General features: G+C 43.9%; 1 protein-coding gene across 1 annotated transcript in view; it reads left to right on the forward strand.

The window, feature by feature from the left end:
* GUSB (glucuronidase beta) overlaps positions 1 to 23,388 on the forward strand; it is an 83,684-nt gene that overhangs the window by 45,760 nt on the left and 14,536 nt on the right. Inside the window, exons 3-9 of the mRNA XM_075589920.1 lie at positions 4,710 to 4,891; positions 8,475 to 8,617; positions 11,682 to 11,869; positions 13,510 to 13,656; positions 17,590 to 17,768; positions 20,166 to 20,312; positions 21,426 to 21,510. Coding sequence (XP_075446035.1) covers positions 4,710 to 4,891; positions 8,475 to 8,617; positions 11,682 to 11,869; positions 13,510 to 13,656; positions 17,590 to 17,768; positions 20,166 to 20,312; positions 21,426 to 21,510 — 1,071 coding nt within the window. The remainder of the gene's footprint in view (positions 1 to 4,709; positions 4,892 to 8,474; positions 8,618 to 11,681; positions 11,870 to 13,509; positions 13,657 to 17,589; positions 17,769 to 20,165; positions 20,313 to 21,425; positions 21,511 to 23,388) is intronic.

Genomic DNA, 23,388 nt, shown 5'->3' on the forward strand with positions numbered 1-23,388 from the left:
GGCTCGGCATAAAAAGTTTGCTCACCCCTGTTCTAAGTTACAAACGTTTCAAGAATTGCAGGAACAGTTTGAGCTGCCAAGCACAGATTTCTATCGATATCTACAAGTTAGACACTTTATTGAGGAGAAGAAGTTTGACCGGGATGACAACCCAGATCTTATGTATTTTGAGAAAATGTGCACACAGGCCTCGGATAGGGTTAAAGTTACATCATCTCTATAATCAGTGCTTGACAAATCACCCAAAAATCTACTAGCCGAACCAAAAAATCTACTCGCCACCTAGTCCCGCCCCAACCACGCCTCTAGTCCCGCCCCCCAACCCCCCCTCTAATTCCGCCCCCAGCCCCGCATTTAAAAAAAACCATAAATGAAATAAATTGAATAAATTCCTAGTAAGAACATTCGTTTTTAACATAAGTTTATTTATTGTATTGCATTATACTACAATTAGTCGTGTGTGTGTGTGTGTGTGTGTGTGTGTGTGTGTGTGTGTGTGTGTGTGTGTGTGTGTGTGTGTGTGTGTGTGTGTGTGTGTGTGTGTGTGTGTGTGTGTGTGTGTATAAATGTCAAATCTAAAAAAAAAAAGCCAAATGTGAATGACTAGTTTCCTGCACCCCTTAACTAGTGCCTGGATGCCCCCGCTTCACAATATTTAAAGCAGCAATCCCACCTGGGATCTTACCTGATCCGCAGTCCCTCAATGTCCAGGTACCTCATTCCCGCAATGTTACACATTGGAGGGGATGTGTTCCCTACCTGTCTTCTGGGTTACGGGGGATTCTGATGTCTTCTGTGTGAAGCTTGAGTCAGATCTGGAAGAAAGCAGTATAGGTTATTTCAGTGTAGTTTAGGGCAGTTAAGATACACAGGGTAAATAAAATATCCAGATCCAGATTGTGAGACAGAGAGAGGGTGAGACAGAGAGAGGGTGAGACAGAGAGAGGGTGAGACAGAGAGAGGGTGAGACAGAGAGAGGGTGAGACAGAGAGAGGGTGAGACAGAGAGAGGGTGAGACAGACGGTGAGAGAGAAGGTGAGAGACGGAGAGAGGGTGAGAGAGAGATGGAGAGAGGGTGAGAGAGAGACGGAGAGAGGGTGTGAGAGAGACGGAGAGAGGGTGAGAGAGAGACGGAGAGAGGGTGAGAGAGAGAGGGTGATAGGGTGAGAGAGAGACGGAGAGAGGGTGAGAGAGAGAAGGAGAGTAGGTGAGAGAGAGGGAGAGAGACTGGGTGGGGGGATGGGGTGACTGGGCGACTGGACAGGGGGCAGGGGGGTGGGGTGACTGTCTGACTGGGTGGGGTGACTGGGCAGGGGGCAGGAGGGTGGGATGACTGACTGGGTGGGGTGACTGGGCAACTGGGCAGGGGGCAGGGATGACTGTCTGACTGGGCGGGGTGACTGGGCGACTGGGCAGGGGGCAGAGGGATGGTATGACTGACTGGGTGGGGGGGTATGACTGACTGGGTGGGGGGTTGATGACTGGGTGGGTGGGGGGGGGATGACTGACTGGGTGGGGGGGGGGTGACTGACTGGGTGGGGGGGGGGTGACTGGGTGGTGTGGGGGGATGACTGACTGGGTGGGGTGGGGGGATGACTGACTGGGTAGGGGGGTGACTGACTGGGTGGGGTGGGGGGGTACCTCTGGTGTCCTACACGTTCTCTCTCTCTCATACACATACACACACACACTCTCTTATACACACACACACACACTCTGTGGGGAGGGGGGAGCGGAGGGGGGGGGGAAGCAGAGACAGCCACGGGGACCGAGGGGAACACCCCTGCCCCGTGCGTGCAGCCACAGGAGTGGAACCGGAGGGCAATCAGGACAGGGGGGGAAATCCCCTGCTGTCATCTCCTGCCCCGCGCGAGCAGCCACGGGGATAGGAGCGGAGACCAGAGGGGAAGCGGGTTCGGGGGGGAACATTCCCCGCTGTCATCTCCTGCCCCGGGCGTGCAGCCACGGGGACAGGAGCGGAACCGGAGGGCAAGCGGGACGGGGGACGGGGGAGGGGACAGTGACAATGTATCTGTTAACATGGATATTTTTGTGAAAATACAAATAAAGAGATTTAAAAAAACAATCTCAAAATAAAAACAAATAAAGAAGTAAACAGAACAAAATTACCACCAATCAATTGATCAAATCCAAAATAAAGACCAGAATAAACAATTAAAACACCAAAACAAAACCATGAATAAATAAAATAAATATCCAAATAAACTGCATCATTCAAAATCAAAAGTCCAAAAATAATCCAACATTAAAAAGCAAACACCAATCAAAAGCCAGAAATAAACCTTTTAAAACACCACCAAAAATTCCAGAACACATCAATATGCAAAATAAATAGCATATAAATTTTAAAACAAAGAACCAATATACATTTAAAATACATACAAGCAAGCATTTGTCAAATTGTTTATTCTGGTCTTTTTTTGGATTTGATTAATTGATTGGTGATACTTTTGTTCTGTTTACTTCTTTATTTGTTTTTATTTTGAGATTGTTTTGATTGCATTGGATCCTGTTTTGTGATTTTTAAAAAAAAAAAACATTTTTAAGGTTGACCATTGACTGGCATAGTGTTAAATCATGCCCATATTATATGGGCATGATGTACCCACTGTGCCATTCAATTGTTTGATTGGAATTAGTAATGTGTTTTGCAATGTAATGTGGTTTTATTTGGGCCTGTTTTTTTATTCCTTCACCATTTCTTGCTATAGTGGTAAATCATGCCCATATTATATGAGCATGATATGTACCCACTGTACCAATGAATGGGTGAAGGGTGGGGGTAGTTGCCTAGGACGGGTAGTTAGGCCTCCTGGGTGGGTAGTGGGAGAGGGTGGATAACCCCTTAATTACTATAGCGGTTACTAACCGCTAAGGTGATTAAGGGATTAGGGGACATTAGATTGTATTTTTGATTGTACTGTATTGTTTGTGGCAAAGAGAGGACATGGACGGTGATGAGGATGAGGACGGCCTTCATCGTGGCAGCCTGGCAGGGGTGAGTGCAAGTTTTATTTCTGCAGCCTAATGTTTTATTTGTAATGGACAAATGCACTATTATCCTTATCTGGATAATAGAAATTTTGACCATTAATGTGCTGTATGTGTTAGGGGGCGGGGGAGGCAGGAGGGGGTGTATTTATTTCAAAGTATTGCCTGTTATGTTTTTTTGGCCACACGATTGGTACTGCAGGCCAGGAGGAACTCTGGACTCCGGCGGGGATCACCTGAGCGCCCTGGACTCCGGCGGGGATCCCCTGAGGGCCCTGGACTCCGGCGGGGATCACCTGAGGGCCCTGGACTCCGGCGGGGATCACCTGAGGGCCCTGGACTCCGGCGGGGATCACCTGAGGGCCCTGGACTCCGGCGGGGATCACCTGAGGGCCCTGGACTCCGGCGGGGATCACCTGAGGGCCCTGGACTCCGGCGGGGATCACCTGAGGGCCCTGGACTCCGGCGGGGATCACCTGAGGGCCCTGGACTTTGGCGGGGATCACCTGAGGGCCCTGGACTCCGGCGGGGATCACCTGAGGGCCCTGTACTTTGGCGGGGATCACCTGAGGGCCCTGGACTCCGGCGGGGATCACCTGAGGGCCCTGGACTCCGGCGGGGATCACCTGAGGGCCCTGTACTTTGGTGGGGATCACCCGGGGACACCCGCCGTCCTGCTGTATTAATTGTGTGGTGAAAAGAAACGTAAACAATGATTTTATTCATGGCTCCATTTCTTTTGCGCCATCCTTTAGCGGGTGCAAAAATCTGACGTGCTTTTAAAGTACTATTCACTTATCACGGCTTAGTGAATCGCGCTGACTGGCAAAAAAATGGCGTGTTTGCCGTTTTTTGCCTGATCGGACGAATATGTTTTCGCATTTTTTTGGGTGGGGGTGAAAAAATGCCTTTTAAGGCCGATAAAGCGCTGTTATCACTGCTTAGTGAATCGCGCAGCAAGCTGTATCGGTCTTAAAATCAATTTATCATACTTAAAAGCAGTTATCACTGCTTCGTGAATCGCCCCCTATATCTCAATTGCCTAAAAACAGGCGGGTAGACAGATACACAATGGCATTGCCGTTACATATCTCATATCTATACATATGCTGTACTGATTCAATATAGGAGCACATCAAGAGACATAAGACATAATGTAACACATCCCATTCTTTATTTAGACCTAAGTGATCTAGTTCGTAAACCACATATTCAATATACTTCACGTTTACAAAACAATTGGAGAGAACCCCCAAATCTAATGCCTAGTTTTACTTTCTCTGTTCCATGGAACGGTGTGTTTTGGCACGGCCATCTCGCCGCAGCATTTAGCTGCGTCGATTGGCTGCAGGGGACAGCCATGAAAGTAAGTGGTCAGAGGGATTAGTTTTAGTATTTGCGGTTAACTTTAGTGGTTTTAAAGAGTAGGGGGTTAACGGTTAGGGTAAGGGGTTCCATAAGGGGTTAGGGTAAGGGTTTTTTTAGGGTAAGGGGTTAGCTTCACGGTGAAATGGCTGCTAGCTAGTTGTACCCTGTGGCTGAGTGGCGGCAGCGAGATGGCTGCGCCAAAACTTCCTAGACCAGACAGAGCATACGTCTTGTAAATAAAGTGAAGTCACACATGACTGGAGTTTCTTTCTGCTTGTCGGTAACGGCACCACGTTGCCTGACTGAGTCTGACTGTTCCTTGGTTACAGTGGGTGAATGGAGTTCAGGTCACACAGCATGAAGGAGGCCACCTGCCGTTTGAAGCCAACATAACCAGCCTTCTGAAGAGCAGTGCGACGGCTTCCTGCCGGATCACTATTGCAGTCAATAACACCTTGACTCTAAACACTTTACCTCCCGGATCCATCCAGTACATGCAAGACACTACACTGTAAGTATATTGATTTCAAGGGCTGACATATATTTTTTCAAATTGTGGGACAGCTTGTTTCATCTCCCAGTTTGTCTGAGCAACTATCGGGCCAGATTCCCCTGCTAGGGGCTAGATGAGAAAATCTCTGTTTTGCTCAAACTGGCACAAACAGAACCAGAGTGATCAAATGAAATATTTTTGCTTTCAGCACTTTCTTTCTTCTTTGCTGGACAGGTATGGTGCTCATTTCACCATTTGAACAGAACAGATATATAACCCCCCGATGTGGGGTGGGGACGGGGACCGGGGAACTGGCCTTCACCATAAAATAATTCGAGAGATCAAAGAATCTGTTAGGAGACAACAACAAAACACATATAAACATGCACATATATATACAGATATACAGATATATATGGGACAAAGACATACATTTTGTTCACACTTACACAAACAGGCATGTACATACATAGACAGATATACACACGCACTGAAGCTCAAAGTTACATACAAATACATAGACTACACATACTCTCTCAGCCTCCCAGTGTGTGCTGCAATAGGAGCTCCGGTCATCAGACGTCTCATTCACCCCCTGGGCAGCTGTCCAAGTTTTGCAGTGTTGAATGCGAAGAGGAGAGCTCTCCAGGTGTAGTAACTGACAGGTCAAGTCTGATTTACTGTGTCTATGCGGGAAACAAAGAAATGGCACCTTGGCACTCATTGTCCTCCTGCAAGCTGGAGCTTCATGCCCTGTAATTGTAAATCCGGTACAGAATGACATATATGCCACATTTGGAGAGAGGCTGAACAGATCAGGTGCTATGACCAGGATACATTTTGACTACCCTTGTGTAAGGATTTATGCAGTGCTTGAGGACAATACAAACTGTACAGAGCAGATTACATTTTGTTTATGAAGCAACAAAGCTCTCCATACTTTTTAGGCATTTACAGGCTGTGGCATACCAAATTAGAACCAACTTTTGCTTCAATAATCTATTCGCTGCCACAAGGAAGCATCAATAGACCCCTTCTCTTTTCTCTTTACACACTCTCTCTAGGTGACCTAATCACATCTTTTGGGTTTAAATATCACCTCTATGCTAACGACACACAAATTTACCTTTCAACCCCTGACCTTACACCTGCTATACGGACCAAAGTTTCTGAATGCCTCTCTGGAATATCATCCTGGATGGCCATCCGCCGACTGAAACTTAACATGGCAAAAACAGAGCTCCTCATACTTCCTCCCAAACCTGGCCCTACTACCTCCTTCCACATTGCTATTGGAAATACGATCATTCACCCAGTAGCCCAAGCACGCTGCCTAGGGGTTACACTTGATTCCTCTCTCATTCTCCTCTCATATTCAAAACGTTTCTAAAACTTGTCGCTTTTTCCTCCACAATATCACAAAGATACGCCCTTTCCTCTGTTACTCAACTGCTAAAACTCTGACTCAGGCCCTCATTCTCTCACGTCTCGATTACTGCAACCTCCTGCTGTCCGGCCTTCCTGCCTCTCACCTGTCTCCCCTACAATCTATCCTAAACGCTGCTGCCAGAATCACTCTACTCTTTCCTAAATCTGTCTCCGCATCTCCCCTCCTGAAATCCCTCTCCTGGCTTCCGATTAAATCCCGTATCTCACACTCAATTCTCCTGCTCACTTTTAAAGCTTTACACTCTTCTGCCCCTCCTTACATCTCAGCCCTAATTTCTCGCTATGCACCATCCCGACTCTTGCGTTCTTCTCAAGGATGTCTTCTTTCTACCCCCTTTGTATCTAAAGCTCTCTCCCGCCTTAAACCTTTCTCACTTTCTGCCCCACACCTCTGGAATGCCCTTCCCCTCAATACCCGACTTGCCCACTCGCTATCCACCTTTAAGACCCACCTTAAGACACATCTGCTTAAAGAAGCATATGAGTAGCACTGGATAATCATGGACACATGATACATAAAGCTTGGCCCCCTACAGACGCACTTACCAGAACTCCCTCCTACTGTCTCTGTACGTTCTCCCTACCTACCAATTAGACTGTAAGCTCCTCGGGGCAGGGACTCCTTCCTTAATGTTACTTTTACAGTATGTCTGAAGCACTTATTCCCATGATCTGTTATTAATATTATTTGTTATTTATATGGTATGTATTACTACTGTGAAGCGCTATGTACATTTATGGCGCTATATAAATAAACCAGATAATAGAGAGGAGTGCTGCACACCTTAAAAAGAGAAAAATGATACAATTACCGGTGCTCCAATGTTAGAACGAAAGCCTGCAGTCAGTCCTGGGTACATAGAGGAAGGAACAGAGGGCACAGCGGATTCTGCAAATTCAAACTCATTTATTGAGCCAACACATTGAGCCAGTGTTGGCTCAATAAATGAGTTTGAATTTGCAGAATCCGCTGTGCCCTCTGTTCCTTCCGCTATATAAATAAAGACATACAATACAAGATGAGTACAAGCAGTCCTCGTTTTACAACGCTTCGCTTTACAACGAATGGCTTATCCAATGCTGTGCAATGCATACCTATGTTCATTTTTACAACGCCAAAACGGCTTATTCAACGCTCTTACAAAGTTGTTTATGTGTATATAATATATATATATATATATTATACTATATAATATATTATATTTTTATATTATATTATATATTATGTTATATATAATACAGGCATACCCCGCTTTAAGGACACTCACTTTAAGTACACTCGTGAGTAAGTACATATCACCCAATAGTGAAACGGCAGCTCACGCATGCGCCTGTCAGCATGTCCTGAACAGCAAAGTTGAACTCCCTACCTGTACCGAAGCTGTGCACAAGCGGGGAGACTATAGAGCCTGTTACAAATGCGTTATTTACATCAGTTCTGCACGTATATGATGATTGCAGTACAGTACATGCATCGATAAGTGGGAAAAAAAGGGAGTGTTTCACTTTAAGTACATTTTCGCTTTACATACATGCTCCGGTCCCATTGCGTACGTTAATGCGGAGTATGCCTGTATGCACTATATAATTTATGTGTGTGCTGCATATCTTATTGTCTGCATAAAATATTTTGTGTATTTTAGCATTAAAAATGCCTTCAGGAACAGAACCTTTCATTTAAACAGTGTTCCTATGGGAAAACGTGTTTCGCTTTACAACGTTTCGCTATCCAACGCCATTTTGAGTAACGCATTGTGTCGGATAACCGAGGACTGCCTGTACATAAACGGAACACTGTTACCTTGAAAGATGTCAGTCTCTCTTCCGTACCCAAATTCAGATACTAAATATCCATTAAGCATAACAATCCCAGGGAACAAATTCAGCTGTGTGTATAGAATAGTATTTTTTATGTGAAGAAATCAAATAAAAAAATTGTGTTAAAACCCCTTATTTATCGAGTATGTGGAAGCTGTGCGGGTACAGGTACTGTAAAAGAAAAATGTGCATGAGATTAGGGCCAAGGATTTTTCTGCTTTACAACAGAAGATTAACTGCGAGGTGTATGGTGGTCAGTGAAGGCAAAGCTGTGGTTAGTCATGAATCAGCCATAATGACTTGTCTAACCTACTTCTATATTCTTAATACACAGGTATCCCAAAGGGTATTTCGTACAGAATATTGACTTCGATTTCTTTAACTATGCTGGCATTCATCGCCCTGTCGTTCTGTACACAACGCCTTCTGTCTATATTGATGACATCACTGTTATTACAGACATAACTGAAGACGTTGGTAGGTTCCCACATTCAGTATTGTTAATTGATAATTACCAGACTCTCAATGTGTGATACTGTCAAGGAGTAGAAAGGGAACATCTGGAAGCACATTGTATTACTTCAACTGACTGGAACTGTGATAATCAAACTATATGTTTTAGGAAAACACAAGAAAGTGAAAGCAGTGTGTGTGTGTGTGTGTGTGTGTGTGTGTGTGTGTGTCAGTGTGTGTGTGTGTGTGTCAGTGTGTGTGTGTGTGTGTCAGTGTGTGTGTGTGTCAGTGTGTGTGTGTCAGTGTGTCAGTGTGTGTCAGTGTGTGTGTGTGTGTGTGTGTGTGTGTGTGTCAGTGTGTGTGTGTGTGTGTGTGTGTGTGTGTGTGTGTGTGTGTGTCAGTGTGTGTGTGTGTGTCAGTGTGTGTGTGTGTGTGTGTGTCAGTGTGTGTGTGTGTGTGTGTGTCAGTGTGTGTGTGTGTGTGTGTGTGTGTGTGTGTGTGTGTGTGTGTGTGTGTGTGTGTGTGTGTGTCAGTGTGTGTGTGTGTCAGTGTGTGTGTGTGTGTGTCAGTGTGTGTGTGTGTGTGTGTGTGTGTGTGTGTGTGTGTGTGTGTGTGTGTGTGTCAGTGTCAGTGTGTGTGTCAGTGTCAGTGTGTGTGTGTGTCAGTGTGTGTGTGTGTCAGTGTGTGTGTGTGTGTCAGTGTGTGAGTGTGTGTGTGTGTGTGTGTGTGTGTGTATATATATATATATATATAATATATTTTAAACTTGAGTGAAAGGTATCGCATGTTAAGAAATGCTGTAAACAAAATGTTAACATTGCAGGATGCAGCATTCATAAAAATATTCAACACCCTGTTTTTTATTCCCTTTCATAATATACATTAATTACATTTTAAAGAAGCATCACTATTCGGTCCTGTGGCGTAAATGGCAGCATTGTCTGAGTCCACATTTGCTTGTCATTACCCAGAATCCCTGGCTGCAGTGGAAGCACTGTATGCTAAGAGATAATGGGGAAGGATATGGTTGCAGACATGTAAATATACAACAAGGTAAATTTCATTTGCAGTATAAATAATCCAAAGAAAATAAGTATATATCTTTGGAGTGCTCCAGCATTAAAGAGAAAGATAACTTTGTTTCTTCCCCAGCAAACACTACAGGGAAGAAAGAAGTTTACACAAAAAATAAAACCTGTATTAGGCCAAGATATGCATGTAACCACACAAACTGTACCTATGTATCAATGCCTAATAAAAAACTTTGTTGTAAAAAAAAAAAAAAAAAAGAGAAAGATAACCGTCGGTACACCGCATAAAAAGATTTATTGAGAGGTGGTGGTAACCAAAAAAAGTGTAGCAGGAACCCTGTGGCAGGCTTTAATCTCTTGTCTGCCAGAGACAGTGTTACATAAACGGTTATAATACAGAGTCAGTGTTATTGCACCCATTAGCGTGTTAGTGATGTAAAATAACACATTCAATAACCCGTCATATAGCACAGCGGTGCGCAAACTGGGGGGCGCGAGACTGACTGCGGGTGGCGCGGGGTTTACAGAGGCCCCGCGCGCTTCCCGAAGGCACTTAAATTAAGTGCCGGGGAAGCGGCGAAGGCCTCTATAAACCGCACTTACCTTGCCTCCGGCGGTTTCTTAGATGCGTCGCCATGGCAACGTGGAGCCGAGGTAAGCGGGGGGGGGCGGGCATGCGGAAAGAGGGGAACTGCCGTCAGGGGGGCGCAGGGAAAAAATTTGTATCCTCTGATATAGCAACATTTATTTCAATGGTGCATGTTTAATGACGCCCCAGCTTTAACACAGAGAGTCACGTCAATGGTGACATCTGTATCATGAAAATATTAGGGATTGCATTTTGCAGGACCTGGCTTCTGGTGGGATTTATTTGAATTTCAGTGGATGCTTAACTTTATCTTCCAGATTGAGGGCAAGCCAAGCAAGAGAAAGTGGCGATACCTCGGAAGATATGTTTGCAGAAGGAGTAGATTTACATGGAGGAGAATATCATGTACTGTATAATCTACATCAGGGCTGGCCATCTGAAGTCCCCAAGAGCCACCAACAGGTCAGGCTTAAGGATATCCCTGCTTCAGCACTGATTGAGCCGCCAGTGCTGAAGCAATGATATCCTGAAAACCTGACCTGTTGGTGGCTGTTGAGGAATGGAGTTGGCCACCCCTGATCTACATGATGCGAAAGGGGCCCAAAAAACAGTACCTGCTGAGTTGATCAACGCATTGTGGCCCATTCACTTCAATGGACAAGGTGTCTTCTGGAACAGCACCACTTCGTACATACTGTATGAACTTGTATGTTCCTCTTGCAGGGAACACATTTTTATTCCTATGATTCCTCCTCAACATATCCACTAAGAGGGGCTAATTTTCCCCTTTAACAACAGTCCGTATACTACCCGGTATAGAGGGACTGTTGCTCTGCATATACTTCTCAGTATTGTTTGCTGTTACCACTGGATTTTATTAACAGTTGCTGCTGAATACCAAGCTTTTATTTTGTTTTGTGTTGTCCTGCATGTTGCATCATTATGTTTCACGCTACTATTTTAATTGGTTATTATTAAAATGCATTTTAATATTTACACCATTTCATATCCACAAATACTAAAAGGGTATTGCGTGCTACTAGAGCAGTGGCTTTTGCTCTCCTTTTATTACTTATTTAAACCACCTGCTATACACCACCCTGCAGACGCACTTACCAGAACACCCTCCTACTGCCTCGGTACGTTCTTCCTACCAATTAGATTGTAAGCTCTTCGGAGCAGGGACTCCTCTTCCTAAATGTTCCTTTTATGTCTGAAGCACTGCTTCCCATTATGTGTTATTTATATTATTTGTTATATGATTGTCACGTGTACTACTGCTGTGAAGCGCTAGGTATATAATAATGGCGCTATATAAATAAAGTCATACATGCATACATACTTTAAACTCTATATTCAAAATGTAGGCTGCAGCAAGGGAGTTCTATTATCTATCAGATTTTTGCGTATCAATGTGCTATCCATCTACTTTTTCCTGAAATACCTCTTTTTTATTTTCCTGGCAAAGGATTGGTGAACTACAAAGTAGCAGTGGTTGGTTCCAGAGACGTGACAGTATCAGTGACTTTACGCGAGAGAGAAGGGCAAGAGGCAGCCTCTGGTTCAGGGGCTATTGGGCAGCTCAAAGTGGTGGATCCAAAACTTTGGTGGCCCTATCTGATGAATGAAGACCCTGGATACCTTTACTCCTTAGAGGTACTGTGGAATTACACTAGTTGTAGCTTACCTAGATTTCCCTAAGGCATTTGACACTGTCCCACATAAAAGACCGATTTAACAAGTTGCAATGCTTGGTATTCGATTCCAAGGAGGTAAAATAAAGAAGATATTGGTTGAAGGATAGGCAACAGAGAGTTGTGATAAATAGAGTGCATTCAGAGGAGGGAAAGGGGACCAGTGGAGTACCTGCGGGATCTGTCCCTGGACCAGGGCTCTTTAATATCGTTATTAGTGACATCATAAATGATCTGGAGGACAAAGAATGCCCTTTTTTGCAGATTATACAACATTTTGCAACAGGATTAACAATCTGGGGGTGAGGGGGACGACAACGACGACAACGACGACAAAATGAACAAGGATTTAAGTAAATTAGAGGAATGGTCCAGAGAATACAGTATTAATGGTACTATGTCAACTACTAAGACATTATTTGAGGGAGTCATTATTTGAGCTGATTTAAAAGTAGGCAAGCAATGTTTAACAAAGCAATGTGGAAAACCAGCAGGATGTTGGTTTCTTTTTGGAAGATGCATTAGCAGCAGAAAGAGAGAGAGGTGGGATGGCACTTATGATCATTTGTGAGATCTTACCTAGAGTACGGTGTTCAATTCTGGAGACCATATCTTGACGCTAATAAATTGGAGATAGCCCACTTTTGCATTATTAAGGTGGTTAATGATCTGCAGCAGAAGACTCATCAGGACAGACTAAAGGACCTGAACACAGGAAAATGGACAGACTAAGTGGGCCAAGTGGTTTTATCTGCCGTCAAGTGTTCTGTTTCTCTGAATTATATACTGAGATGATACAACGTGTAGACTGGATAATGGGAAAAGCATAAAATAGCCAAATGTATTCCAATTGTTCACACGGATTTTGATATCAACATTTTTAAAATAAATTGGAATAGTGTAATAATTAAGCTTGTGAGTCCAGTTCTTTTCTGGGACACTTGCACTCAATATGATCTAAGGCAAGTAACTTTATTTACGGTTTCTTACTTAGTGTATCTTTCACAGTTACTGTACCTAGTAGATGAGGTTGAAAAAAGACATATGTCAATCAAGTTCAACCTCTGCTAAATTTAGACGACAGATACTTATCCTGGTTGAAAGATTACAAAGAAAATAATCACTTATCAACATAATAATGTGAAATCAATGTGTAAAAAAGAGGTTACTGGAAATACTATGCACTTTACCCTATTGCCACAAGCACTAGAAACGCTGTCCCTTCTTTGTGCCTACAAGCAAATCAAGACATTTATCTAACATTTTTGAATTATTGTGTTGCCAATGTTACTAGGTGGGCTGGAGTGTTTCCATTCCCCACATGCTTGAGCGTATGCTCATTTGTCAGTATTTACACAGTACACATTAACAGAATATTATCATTTATTAACCCCATTCGAATGCTTCATGGTTCAGTATCGTATTAGCATCCAATTTTACTGGCACTGATAGATGTCCAGTACTAATAGTGGATGGGTTTAGAGATGGACACATTGACCTAGGGTAACCTTGTCTTTTCTGGAAGGGTTCTGCTCTGTACCACGCCTCACTAGTTGTTGTCATTACCATGAGACTAAAACCTTTTTGTGGTCTTGTTGACAGGTCAAGGTGATGACTGAGGGTGGCCTCTCTGAAGATGTGTACATATTGCCCGTGGGTATCAGAACTGTGCAGGTCTTTGGGGACCATTTCCTCATCAATGGAAACCCCTTCTACTTCCATGGAGTCAACAAGCATGAAGACTATGATGTACGTGAAAGTCCCATTTTATGTAAAGGGTGGTAACTCAACCTATTTACCCATTGACTGCTAGAAAAGTCTGCAATGCATTGCTTTGTTTTGCAGTGTGTTGTGGGCACTTTGGACAGTGATACCTTTTACTCCTTGTAGGAGGACGTGCGCAGAGGTATGCAATGGAGACTTTAGGGTGAAATTAAATAAGGCTTTTATTGCACCTGTTTCTTTAACATAAGAAAATCATCCAAACATATGCAAATAAGGGGTCAAACAAAGCTTCTGTTCCACTTGGGAGTATTTCTAGTGAAACCTATGCAGTTCACAACTCCCTTTAGATTAGCATGTCTCCCAGCCCCAAACATATATCTTGATATGTGCAGATATACAAAAAGTCTTATAAAGGAAAGTCTTATCTGTTTTCTTGTAGTTGGAGGGAAATTCTTCTCTGTTCCTGGGTTGCTGCCTATTTCCTCAGGCTATATCAGCATTCAGGTTCAGAAGTGCTTTCCCCTGTGTCTTGAAAGCAGCGTGCAGTTTCTTCTGGCAGGCTCAAGACATCTGTTCCTATGGTCAGTCCCACAATTTGTGAGACTCAGGAAAAATCTCACTTCCTGTCTCAAAGACAGGCTTTTCTAAGAAATCTAATCAGCCAGGTGGTGTTGGTTAATTGACTACCAGCAGTTAACCACCACACAGCTGGATTAGAGGCACATTTCCTGAACAGGGATAACTCCCCTGTTACACTCCTCTTATAAATTTTACAATATAGTGTGTAGCAGATTAAAGATGTGTAAATCACAGCTCAAATTTGAGAAAAAAAAAGGTTTATTGATGTTTTAATACAACATAGCTTCTTTTAAGATAACCCGTGGGTGTCTGTTAATTATACATCATAAATGTACAACCTACCATACAGTGTATACAATGTGTGTCATATTAAGGAACACAAATGGGGAAATTGCATGACCTTTGCACCCTCGATTATATCTCATTCTGCGCTTATTGTAGTTGTTCCTGTACCCATCCCGTTTAATAACCCAACCAAATAAAAACAGACAACTTTGTTGGGTACAAAGGTCCACATCCTTTTATAAGTCATACATCGCAACCGCCTGGACTTGGTCAGCAAGTAGCCCCAACCAGCGAACCCGATTATGCTCAGCGCTGCTACATGACCCAGTGAGCACTCGTGCGTCGTACCACCAAGGGGTGACTCTTAGGAGTACATCTTAGGACCGCCGCACATGGCCCTGACCCAAGAGCCATCCTGTTGGACCCCTCCCATTCCACCACATTAACCACATTAACCACCTTGGGCAAAACAGACCAGTCCGCACCCCTCCGGCTGTGACAAACATAATACCGCCATCAACACCTTTTTAAACCTTCTTTTTCCCTAGTGCTACCGAAGCTGCAGCTCCTATTCAGCCCGTGTTCATTTGTTTGATTTTTTAACTGCAGTTCACAGCGCTTTAGGGATGGATAGTAAGGCATAACCTCCCTCCTCCCATCCGTCCACAGTGTTTCCCCTTACTACGGCAGACTTTGGCTTAATAGTAATAAGTGCTGTAGGGACCTAGAGTAGGGAATTCCCTCCCCTTCCTTCTCCAGTCCATTCATTGGTACTCTCCCTGTCAGGGCTTCTGGGCCAGGGATTCTACAGAGCTTTGACTCTCCTTCCCCCTGCTCCCTGCCCAAGCATTATCGTTGGTACCTATTTCTCACAGCTACCAGCATTACTATACTCTTAGTAGACTGTGTTTAAGATCCTCTGAGTACATTTGGCATATACATGTTTGCCTTTTCCTTACTGGACAGGGAATAACTGGTTATACTGCAGGCAGCAGCCAGGTCTTTTGAGTTTAACCCCTCAGGTCACCACTTCCTGTATGGCTCTGCGGCAGACAGCCATTGTTTTACTGGAGAATTGTATTGCAATTATCTAACAATACCCTTCTGTTCTCAAGCAGGCTGCAATACATTTTAGTTACACTGTATGTACTGGGTGTCCCCCTGTATGTTGCGATGTCCACGAAACATTTTATCCTTATCCATTGACACGCTTTTACTTGCCCACCGGGCATCTACTCTGTAGTGTTCGGGGTCTAGTTCTATCCACTACATCTGCACCCTTCCCACTGGTATTTCACTAGACTGGCGTTCCATTACCTACCAAACCCAACCAGGATCCATTAGTGAGTGCACATTATTGGGGGCAATCCCACAGCCTACTCTCCACCTCTGGAGAGAGTCTGACTGTGAACCCTGCTCGGCTTTATACTATTCCCTTACTGCACCCATCCTTCCCTCCCTACACCACATAGAGGTTGAGCGGGTGTCTCCCTGGTTCCTACTTTTCACACCAATATGGTGAAAGTTTTAAATATAATAATTAAAATGTGCTGCACAGTGCTGCCTGCAGTTCTTGAGCCAGTTTCCTCTTACATCAGCAGGAAATACTGTGTTTTTCAGGATCAATGTCTTGTTCTATGTGGACTTGGCAGGTCTGACTTCCTGGCTTAGCTCTGACATCATTCTTCCACCATTCTCCATGGCATCATTTCCTTTGAACACGGCCGTCTGGCTACAGCGCTAAAGCCAAGTAAAGGAAGGGACTGTGATCCTGCAGCGGTGTCCAATGTCCATGTAAATGTTACAGGGGAGAGCAGGAACTAAAAAAGAAAAGGGAAAAGAGGAGAAAAGCATCAGCATTTACCATTGGCGACTGCAGTTTCATTGTAATGTACAACTCTAACGTTTGGAGAAGCACACAAAATAAAACGATTTTCATACATATAATAAGGGGGCGGTTTAGCGGGGGGGAGGCGGGAGAGTTTTCGTGATGTCCATGTAAAGCCCTCATTGTTACCTCTATTCAATCTTTATCACTTGCTACAGCCTATTTAAAAATGATCAAAAGAATAGGCTGGGAGGTTTTAAAGCGGGTAATGAACAACTGTGGAAAGCATGTCAAGGATTAAGCAAAAGTGCAGCTTTCAGGCACTTGTGTATTTGTAATGTTACCATTCAACAAGCATTCTGCATAGATGTTTGTATTTCTCATTGTTATACTGTAGCTTTTCATTTGAGGCCGTTTCTCCCTTCGTGCTGCTATCACCGACTGAGGCCTGTGTGCTGAGACGCTTTATTTACTTTGTTTTTTAAACAGCATCATTAAGAGTGATATTTATTTATTTTTTAAATGAGTATGCACATTTTCTGTTGAATCGCTTTTTTGGGAGGGCCTGCACCTTGAACATTTTTGTTTCTAAACCGAATGGTATGTTTTTGGGTGTGTTTGTATATTTGACCATTAAAGGTGCATTCCATGATGGCTTACCTAAAAACAACATTTTGTAAATAATTCCACCCAATTATTGTAGTTAAACTGGTGTAAAAATGCTCAAAGCACATACTTGTCTGCTTTTTATTCTTTGGAAACTGAGCACAATTTATTTTTCTTTGGGTTTTCGGCACGATGAAGTGTTTGTCTATCGTGTTTCCTGTACCCTTCTCCTAACACATCTGTGTCAGAGAGCCAATAAAGATAAGGGAGGGGAAAAGAGAAGGGGTTTGTCTGTGCAAAGTCTTGTTCAACGAAAGAGATGGCCAGAGGAAACCAACCCCTTATTTAGGTCTCAGCTCATCATGTTTGTTAACGAAAGTTAAAACATTATTTTAAAAATAAATACATGCATCAATCACCCAGATGTAGCGCTTAAACTGGTCACTGCCATTAGTCGCTGTTAAGTGAAAAGTGAATCGCAGAATAATTTGATCCCAGCACTGACTGTTCCTCTCTGAAGAATTAAAAGCTGAAATGTTTCATGTCATTGGAACTAGTTTACAGCCTCTAGGATGTGAACCTTTCCTGCTGTTAGGGAGGTCATTCTGTAGCATTTGTTGCTTACTCAGTCATTGATTTTCCTTCTTTTTTTTTAACAGATCAGAGGCAAAGGCCTGGACTGGCCACTAATAATTAAGGATTTCAACCTACTAAAGTGGCTGGGTGCAAACTCTTTCCGTACCAGCCATTACCCGTATGCAGAGGAGATCATGGACCTGTGTGATAAATACGGCATCGTGGTGATTGACGAATGCCCAGGAGTGGGGATCAGACAGACGTAAGGAATGCACCTAGTCAGCAATTGACATTGCTGGTTAATGCTTCTTTATTGTAGACCTCTGTCCTTAACATCAGAGAAGCATTTCATGTGTGGTTCTAGCCCACCCTGAATACAAGGACTGTATACGTGCGGCTACCTAAGCATATCGGTCAAAGTGATATTCCAAAGTCGGCTTCCAAATGTTTCTTCTATGTTTTTGCAGTAAGAAAAATAGGTGGGAATCCTTTATTTATTTGTTGTAAATTCACTTGAAAGGCGGACCCCCCTCATAGGACCAAAATACCCCAACGGCAGCTAAGAGAGGTTTGCACGGAAGTGTAGGTTGATAAATGAAAACATGTAGTGATCCTGTGCTAGTTCTAACACACATGATCACGGATTCTACTTAGAAAACCAACTCCAAAAAGATTATTGAAACATCAATGACGGTCAATGAATTACAGCTGCAGCCCACAGTTATTTGACCTCCACATCAGTAGAAAGAAAGCCCTCTTGGCAGGCCTAATCTCTATTGTTAGTTCTTGCATTATTCAGTATTTGTGTGGTTGACCAAATATGGTCCTTAAAGGGGCAGTTCCCCATGCACGTTTATGTTTTAAAGATTTGTTTACAACACTGTACAGTGGGATGTCTCTTCTCATTTCTCTAGTTTTTTTAAACCTGATTTTATTTGTATTTTTTGTAGTTCTAAAAATTAGCCCACAACCTAAATTAATATGTGAATAACAGATCAATACATCACCCAGATCTGTACCTGCGACCGCAGTGACACAAAATGGAGGGAAAATGCAGCACTATGCAGGTACATAACTTCAATCAGTGTATTGGTGAATCCATACAGAGAGCACCTGACGAAGGTCCCTGTGAGGACCGAAACGTTGGCTCTCTGTATGGATTCACCAATACACTGATTTGAGTTATTTACCTCTGCGTAGTGCAGCATTTTCCCTCCATTTTTCGTCACCGTGACTGCGGTCGCAGGTACAGATCTGGGTGATGTATTGATCTATTATTGCACATGCAAAACATACCAATTGCTTATTGAGTGAGGTTAAATATATATCATTCATTCTTAAAAAAAAAAAATTATTACCAGCACTAGAAAAAAAGCTAAAGTAGTATAATCTCAAAAGCTTACTTTATTAAAGGAGCAAAACATGTGAAATCTTATGTTTAAAAAAAATCAGTTCCGTAGGATTAGATAATAATGGCTGTTTTAAAAAAAAAAAATTTAATTCAATTCTTAATGCCATTTGTAATGAGTTTTAAAGCATCCTTTGATTTCTATAGCAGGTTTTAGCACACATACCAAGTAGTGCAAGATCTTTGCAATACTTTCCTGTTTGCGATAATTTGTTGCCAATGTTCCCAGCAGTTTGATCTGCAAACTGTAACAATAGATGTTACAATATAAGGATACATTGTTGCTGCTGAGTTACTCTGACTGAAGCAACCATTAATTATGTTAGTCATACAATCAGGATTTTGACAGAGTTATAACAAAAATTAATTTTAAAAAGTTGGCAAATGGTATTGTTGCTATAATACATGAATCACACTCATAGCCAACATTTCAGTCCCCAGAGGTACCTTCATCAGGGGTAAGGAAAGGATACTGTGCCACGATTACATACACAAAACCTTGGCGCAAACAAAACGACAGGGGGAGGAGCGAGGAGACGCCGTTGCTAAGCAACTTGAATACATAACAATCCGCTGTGAAGTTAAAAAAGCCCTGAGTCAGTTCTGACCCTGCTGTGTGAGAGCAGCTGGCATGTGCTGATATAAGCAAATGTATTTCAAATAATAAACATAATACATTGAGATTAGGTTGTTCAATATGTTTAATTTATAACTGGTAACATGAATACTATATCAGAACTATGCCAAACTGGCGTCTCCTCACTCCTTCCCTGGCACCAAGGCTTTGTGTAAGTAAAGGTGGCACAGTATCGTTTTGTTACCTTGATGCAGGTCCCTCTGGGGACCAATACGTCCTCTATGAGTGCGATTCATGTATTAATAAAGTAACCTTTTGATTGGATAAAACTTTTGCTCTTTTTTCCTTTTTTTCTGGTGCCGGTAATCATTTCATTTTTTGGGATGAATAGCATTGTATTTATTTTTATACCTTGCACAGACTTGCCATAAGGGCACTATTTTTTCTTTTAAACAAGTGTGGCATGTATGTATGTGTGTATGTGTGTATGTATGTGTGTATGTATGTGTGTATGTATGTATGTATATTGTAATTTAAATTACAGAGTACAGATTTTTTTTAAAAATAATGAGCACATTTGCAACCTCGCTGTTCTTGACATACACTATAAGCTTCTCATGCTGCGTATACCTTTCTATTTTGTTTCCCCCCCCCCCCCTCTTCCCCCATGCTAGCGAGAGCTTCGGAAACAAGTCTCTGCAACACCATTTAGTTGTCATGGAGGAGTTGGTACGTAGGGATAAAAACAGGCCCTCGGTTGTGATGTGGTCGGTTGCCAATGAACCAGCCTCCCAGCTCCCTCCAGCCGGGTATTATTTTAAGTAAGTGTATAAACCCCTTCACTGGCGGCTGCTGTGAAAAGGGCATTGTATGGAAACGAGGGTTTGCAGAGGGAGAAGGAAGAAGTGGGACACGCTTTTATGTAAACACAAGCACGTGTGTGGGTTCTAATGCATTCTCTAGCTGTTCCTTCCCTCTATTACCCCTGCATAAAAGGTCTACCGTCGACCCCTTTCAGTGTCTCTCACTATGAACTCTTTGCATCCTTTATTTAACCTACCTCCCTATCATTTATTCTGTCCATGTGAATGTGTGTCTTGTTCTGCCTAATATTTCTCTTGTATCATATCATGTATCAAACACTTAATCATCTATTTATTGTCCCTCTCAAGGGCTTCCACACTGTCCTCTACCTCTCCTGCATCTGGTTAGCTACTAATGCTTCTGGCTTTGAAAGAAGTTTCTCTTTTCACCTACAGTACTTATTGGCCATGATTATTCAGTTAAGGGCTCTGTAAGGCCGCAATTATACTGCACGCTCGTGTGACGTCGCGCGCACGCAAAACATGGGCAGGAGGCATCAGGAGATGACAGGGAGGCGTGGCTGTGATGTCACGTGAGCAGTTCGCCCTCATTGGCTCAACCGCACACGTGACGCGGCCGCCGCGCTAAAATAACAATTTATTTGCCTCCTCACCAGTCTGCCACTCCGTAGCTCTTGGTCACTCGCACTGTGTGCGCTTTCATTGGCCGCCATTAGTTTGTTCCTGCATCACACGCGCGCCGCGAGTATCCTCGCAGCCTAATCCTTCATCAGACAAGTAAAGTTACTGTAGCTCCTTTTGCAGCATTATTTAAACAGACACAGGTCGGGGGAAATGTGCTCATGAAAAGGAGAACAGGGACAGCCAACGTGTTTGCTGTACCCTAGAGAAAGTAACAAAATTAGCAATTGGAATTCATATTATTCACTTGTTAGAGCAGCAATCCAGGTTGCTGAGATGTATTTATTTACATTTGCCTAACCCGGGGGTTCCTGTAGACCTGTTGGTCTGGGACTCCCTGATTCCCAAGGGAGAAACGGTTTTATCCATTTCAATTGGATCAATATCGCTGACGTACTACTTTTTATTACATCACCCTGATTTTAACAGGACGGTGATCGCTCGCACTAGAGAACTTGACCCCACGAGACCAGTCACGTATGTGACCAACGCGAACTATGACCGTGATCAAGGTGTAAGTAGCGCTTCAATCATTATTATTTTTCTCTTTCTTCATACACCGTTTTTCCTCTCCCACTGCCAGTTTTCTTTTATGTACCCCCACTTCCTTTACATAAGTTAATAATCTAGCAGAGGGGTGTCAGACATGAGGCCCGCTGAATGCTTTCATCCTGGGCGAGGGGTGTAAGAGAGTGGGGGGGAAAGAGGTAGTAAGAGCAGGGGGGCGAGGAGTAAGAGAGATGGGGGGGGAATAGGAGAGCAGGGAGGGAGGGGGGTAGTAGGAGAGCAGGGAGGGAGGGGGGTAGTAAGAGAGCAGGGATGGAGGGGGGTAGTAAGAGAGCAGGGGGGCGAGGAGTAAGAGAGATGGGGGGGGAGTAGGAGAGCAGGGAGGGAGGGGGGTAGGAAGAGAGCAGGGAGGGAGGGGGGTAGTAAGAGAGCAGGGGGGCGAGGGAGTAAGAGAGATGGGGGGTGGAGTAAGAGCAGGGGGGGAGTAAGAGAGCGTGGGTGAGTAAGAGAGCACGGGGGCAGGGGGGAAAAAGAGGAGGCTGGAAAAAGAGGAGGGGGGAGTAAGAGCAGGGGGGAGAGGTAGTAAGAGAGCAAGGGGACGAGGGAGTAAGAGAGCAGGGGGTGGGAGTAATAGTATGTGAGGGGGTGGTAAGCGAGTAAATGGTGGGAGAGTGGGGAGGGAAGAGTAAGAGAAAGTGGGGAATGTAAAGGAGAAGCAAGTGTGAAGAGGAGCTAGGCAGGAGGGAAGAATGCGGGGAGAAGCTGGTGAGGAGGGGAGCATGCAGGGGAGAAGCTGGTGAGGAGGGGAGCATGCAGGGGAGAAGCTGGCGAGGAGGGGAGCATGCAGGAGAGAAGCTGGCGAGGAGGGGAGAAATGCGGGGGAGAAGCTGGCGAGGAGGGGAGAAATGCGGGGGAGAAGCTGGCGAGGAGGGGAGAAATGCGGGGGAGAAGCTGGCGAGGAGGGGAGAAATGCGGGGGAGAAGCTGGCGAGGAGGGGAGAAATGCGGGGGAGAAGCTGGCGAGGAGGGGAGAAATGCGGGGGAGAAGCTGGCGAGGAGGGGAGAAATGCGGGGGAGAAGCTGGCGAGGAGGGGAGAAATGCGGGGGAGAAGCTGGCGAGGAGGGGAGAAATGCGGTGGTGAAGCTGGCGAGGAGGGAAGAATGCGGTGGAGAAGCTGGAGAAGAGGGGAGCGTGCGGGTGAGAAGCTGGAGAGGAGCATGTGGGGGAGAAGCTAGTGAGGCGGGAACATGTGGGGGAGAAAGTGGCATATTTTGATGATTTATGGTGCGTATGCCCCGAATTAATTACAATGACCTCTGATCATGTCTGAACTGAAAATGTACATACTTAATAAGGGACCTCTTTTACTGGTTTTTTTTTTAATATATATATTTGTCTGAATGACAGTCGTGTATTCCTACTGTAAATAAAAATCATGTATTGGTAAATAATACAAAGTAGTAGCAGTTAATATTTTATGCAAGTACAAATATATAATAATCTATATAATATTCTACAATGTTGTGCAAACTTGTGTGATAAGAATACCTTTCAGGAAGGTAATACTACTTATTAGAATAATTCAGACACATTATTGTGTATTTTGTGAATGTCAATTAATCACTGTTGATCCCGATCAGCCCATAGCTATGCTTTGGTAGATGCAAGAGAAGGGAATAGTTATACACTAAACCAAAAAGTAAGAGAGAGCCCTTCATTAATGTGCACTCAATACCAATAGTGAGTGCTGTATTCTGAAACTAATCACATTAAACTGGGCGTATTATCGTTTATTTGTAAAGCGCCAACATACAGGCGGGCCTCGCTATCTGTTGCTTCACTTTCCAATGGACGCCATCTGCGCCGCGTCACAATGCAATCCTAT

Source organism: Ascaphus truei, chromosome 3 (assembly GCF_040206685.1).
Source record: "Ascaphus truei isolate aAscTru1 chromosome 3, aAscTru1.hap1, whole genome shotgun sequence".
In the NCBI taxonomy this organism is placed as follows: Eukaryota; Metazoa; Chordata; class Amphibia; order Anura; family Ascaphidae; genus Ascaphus; species Ascaphus truei.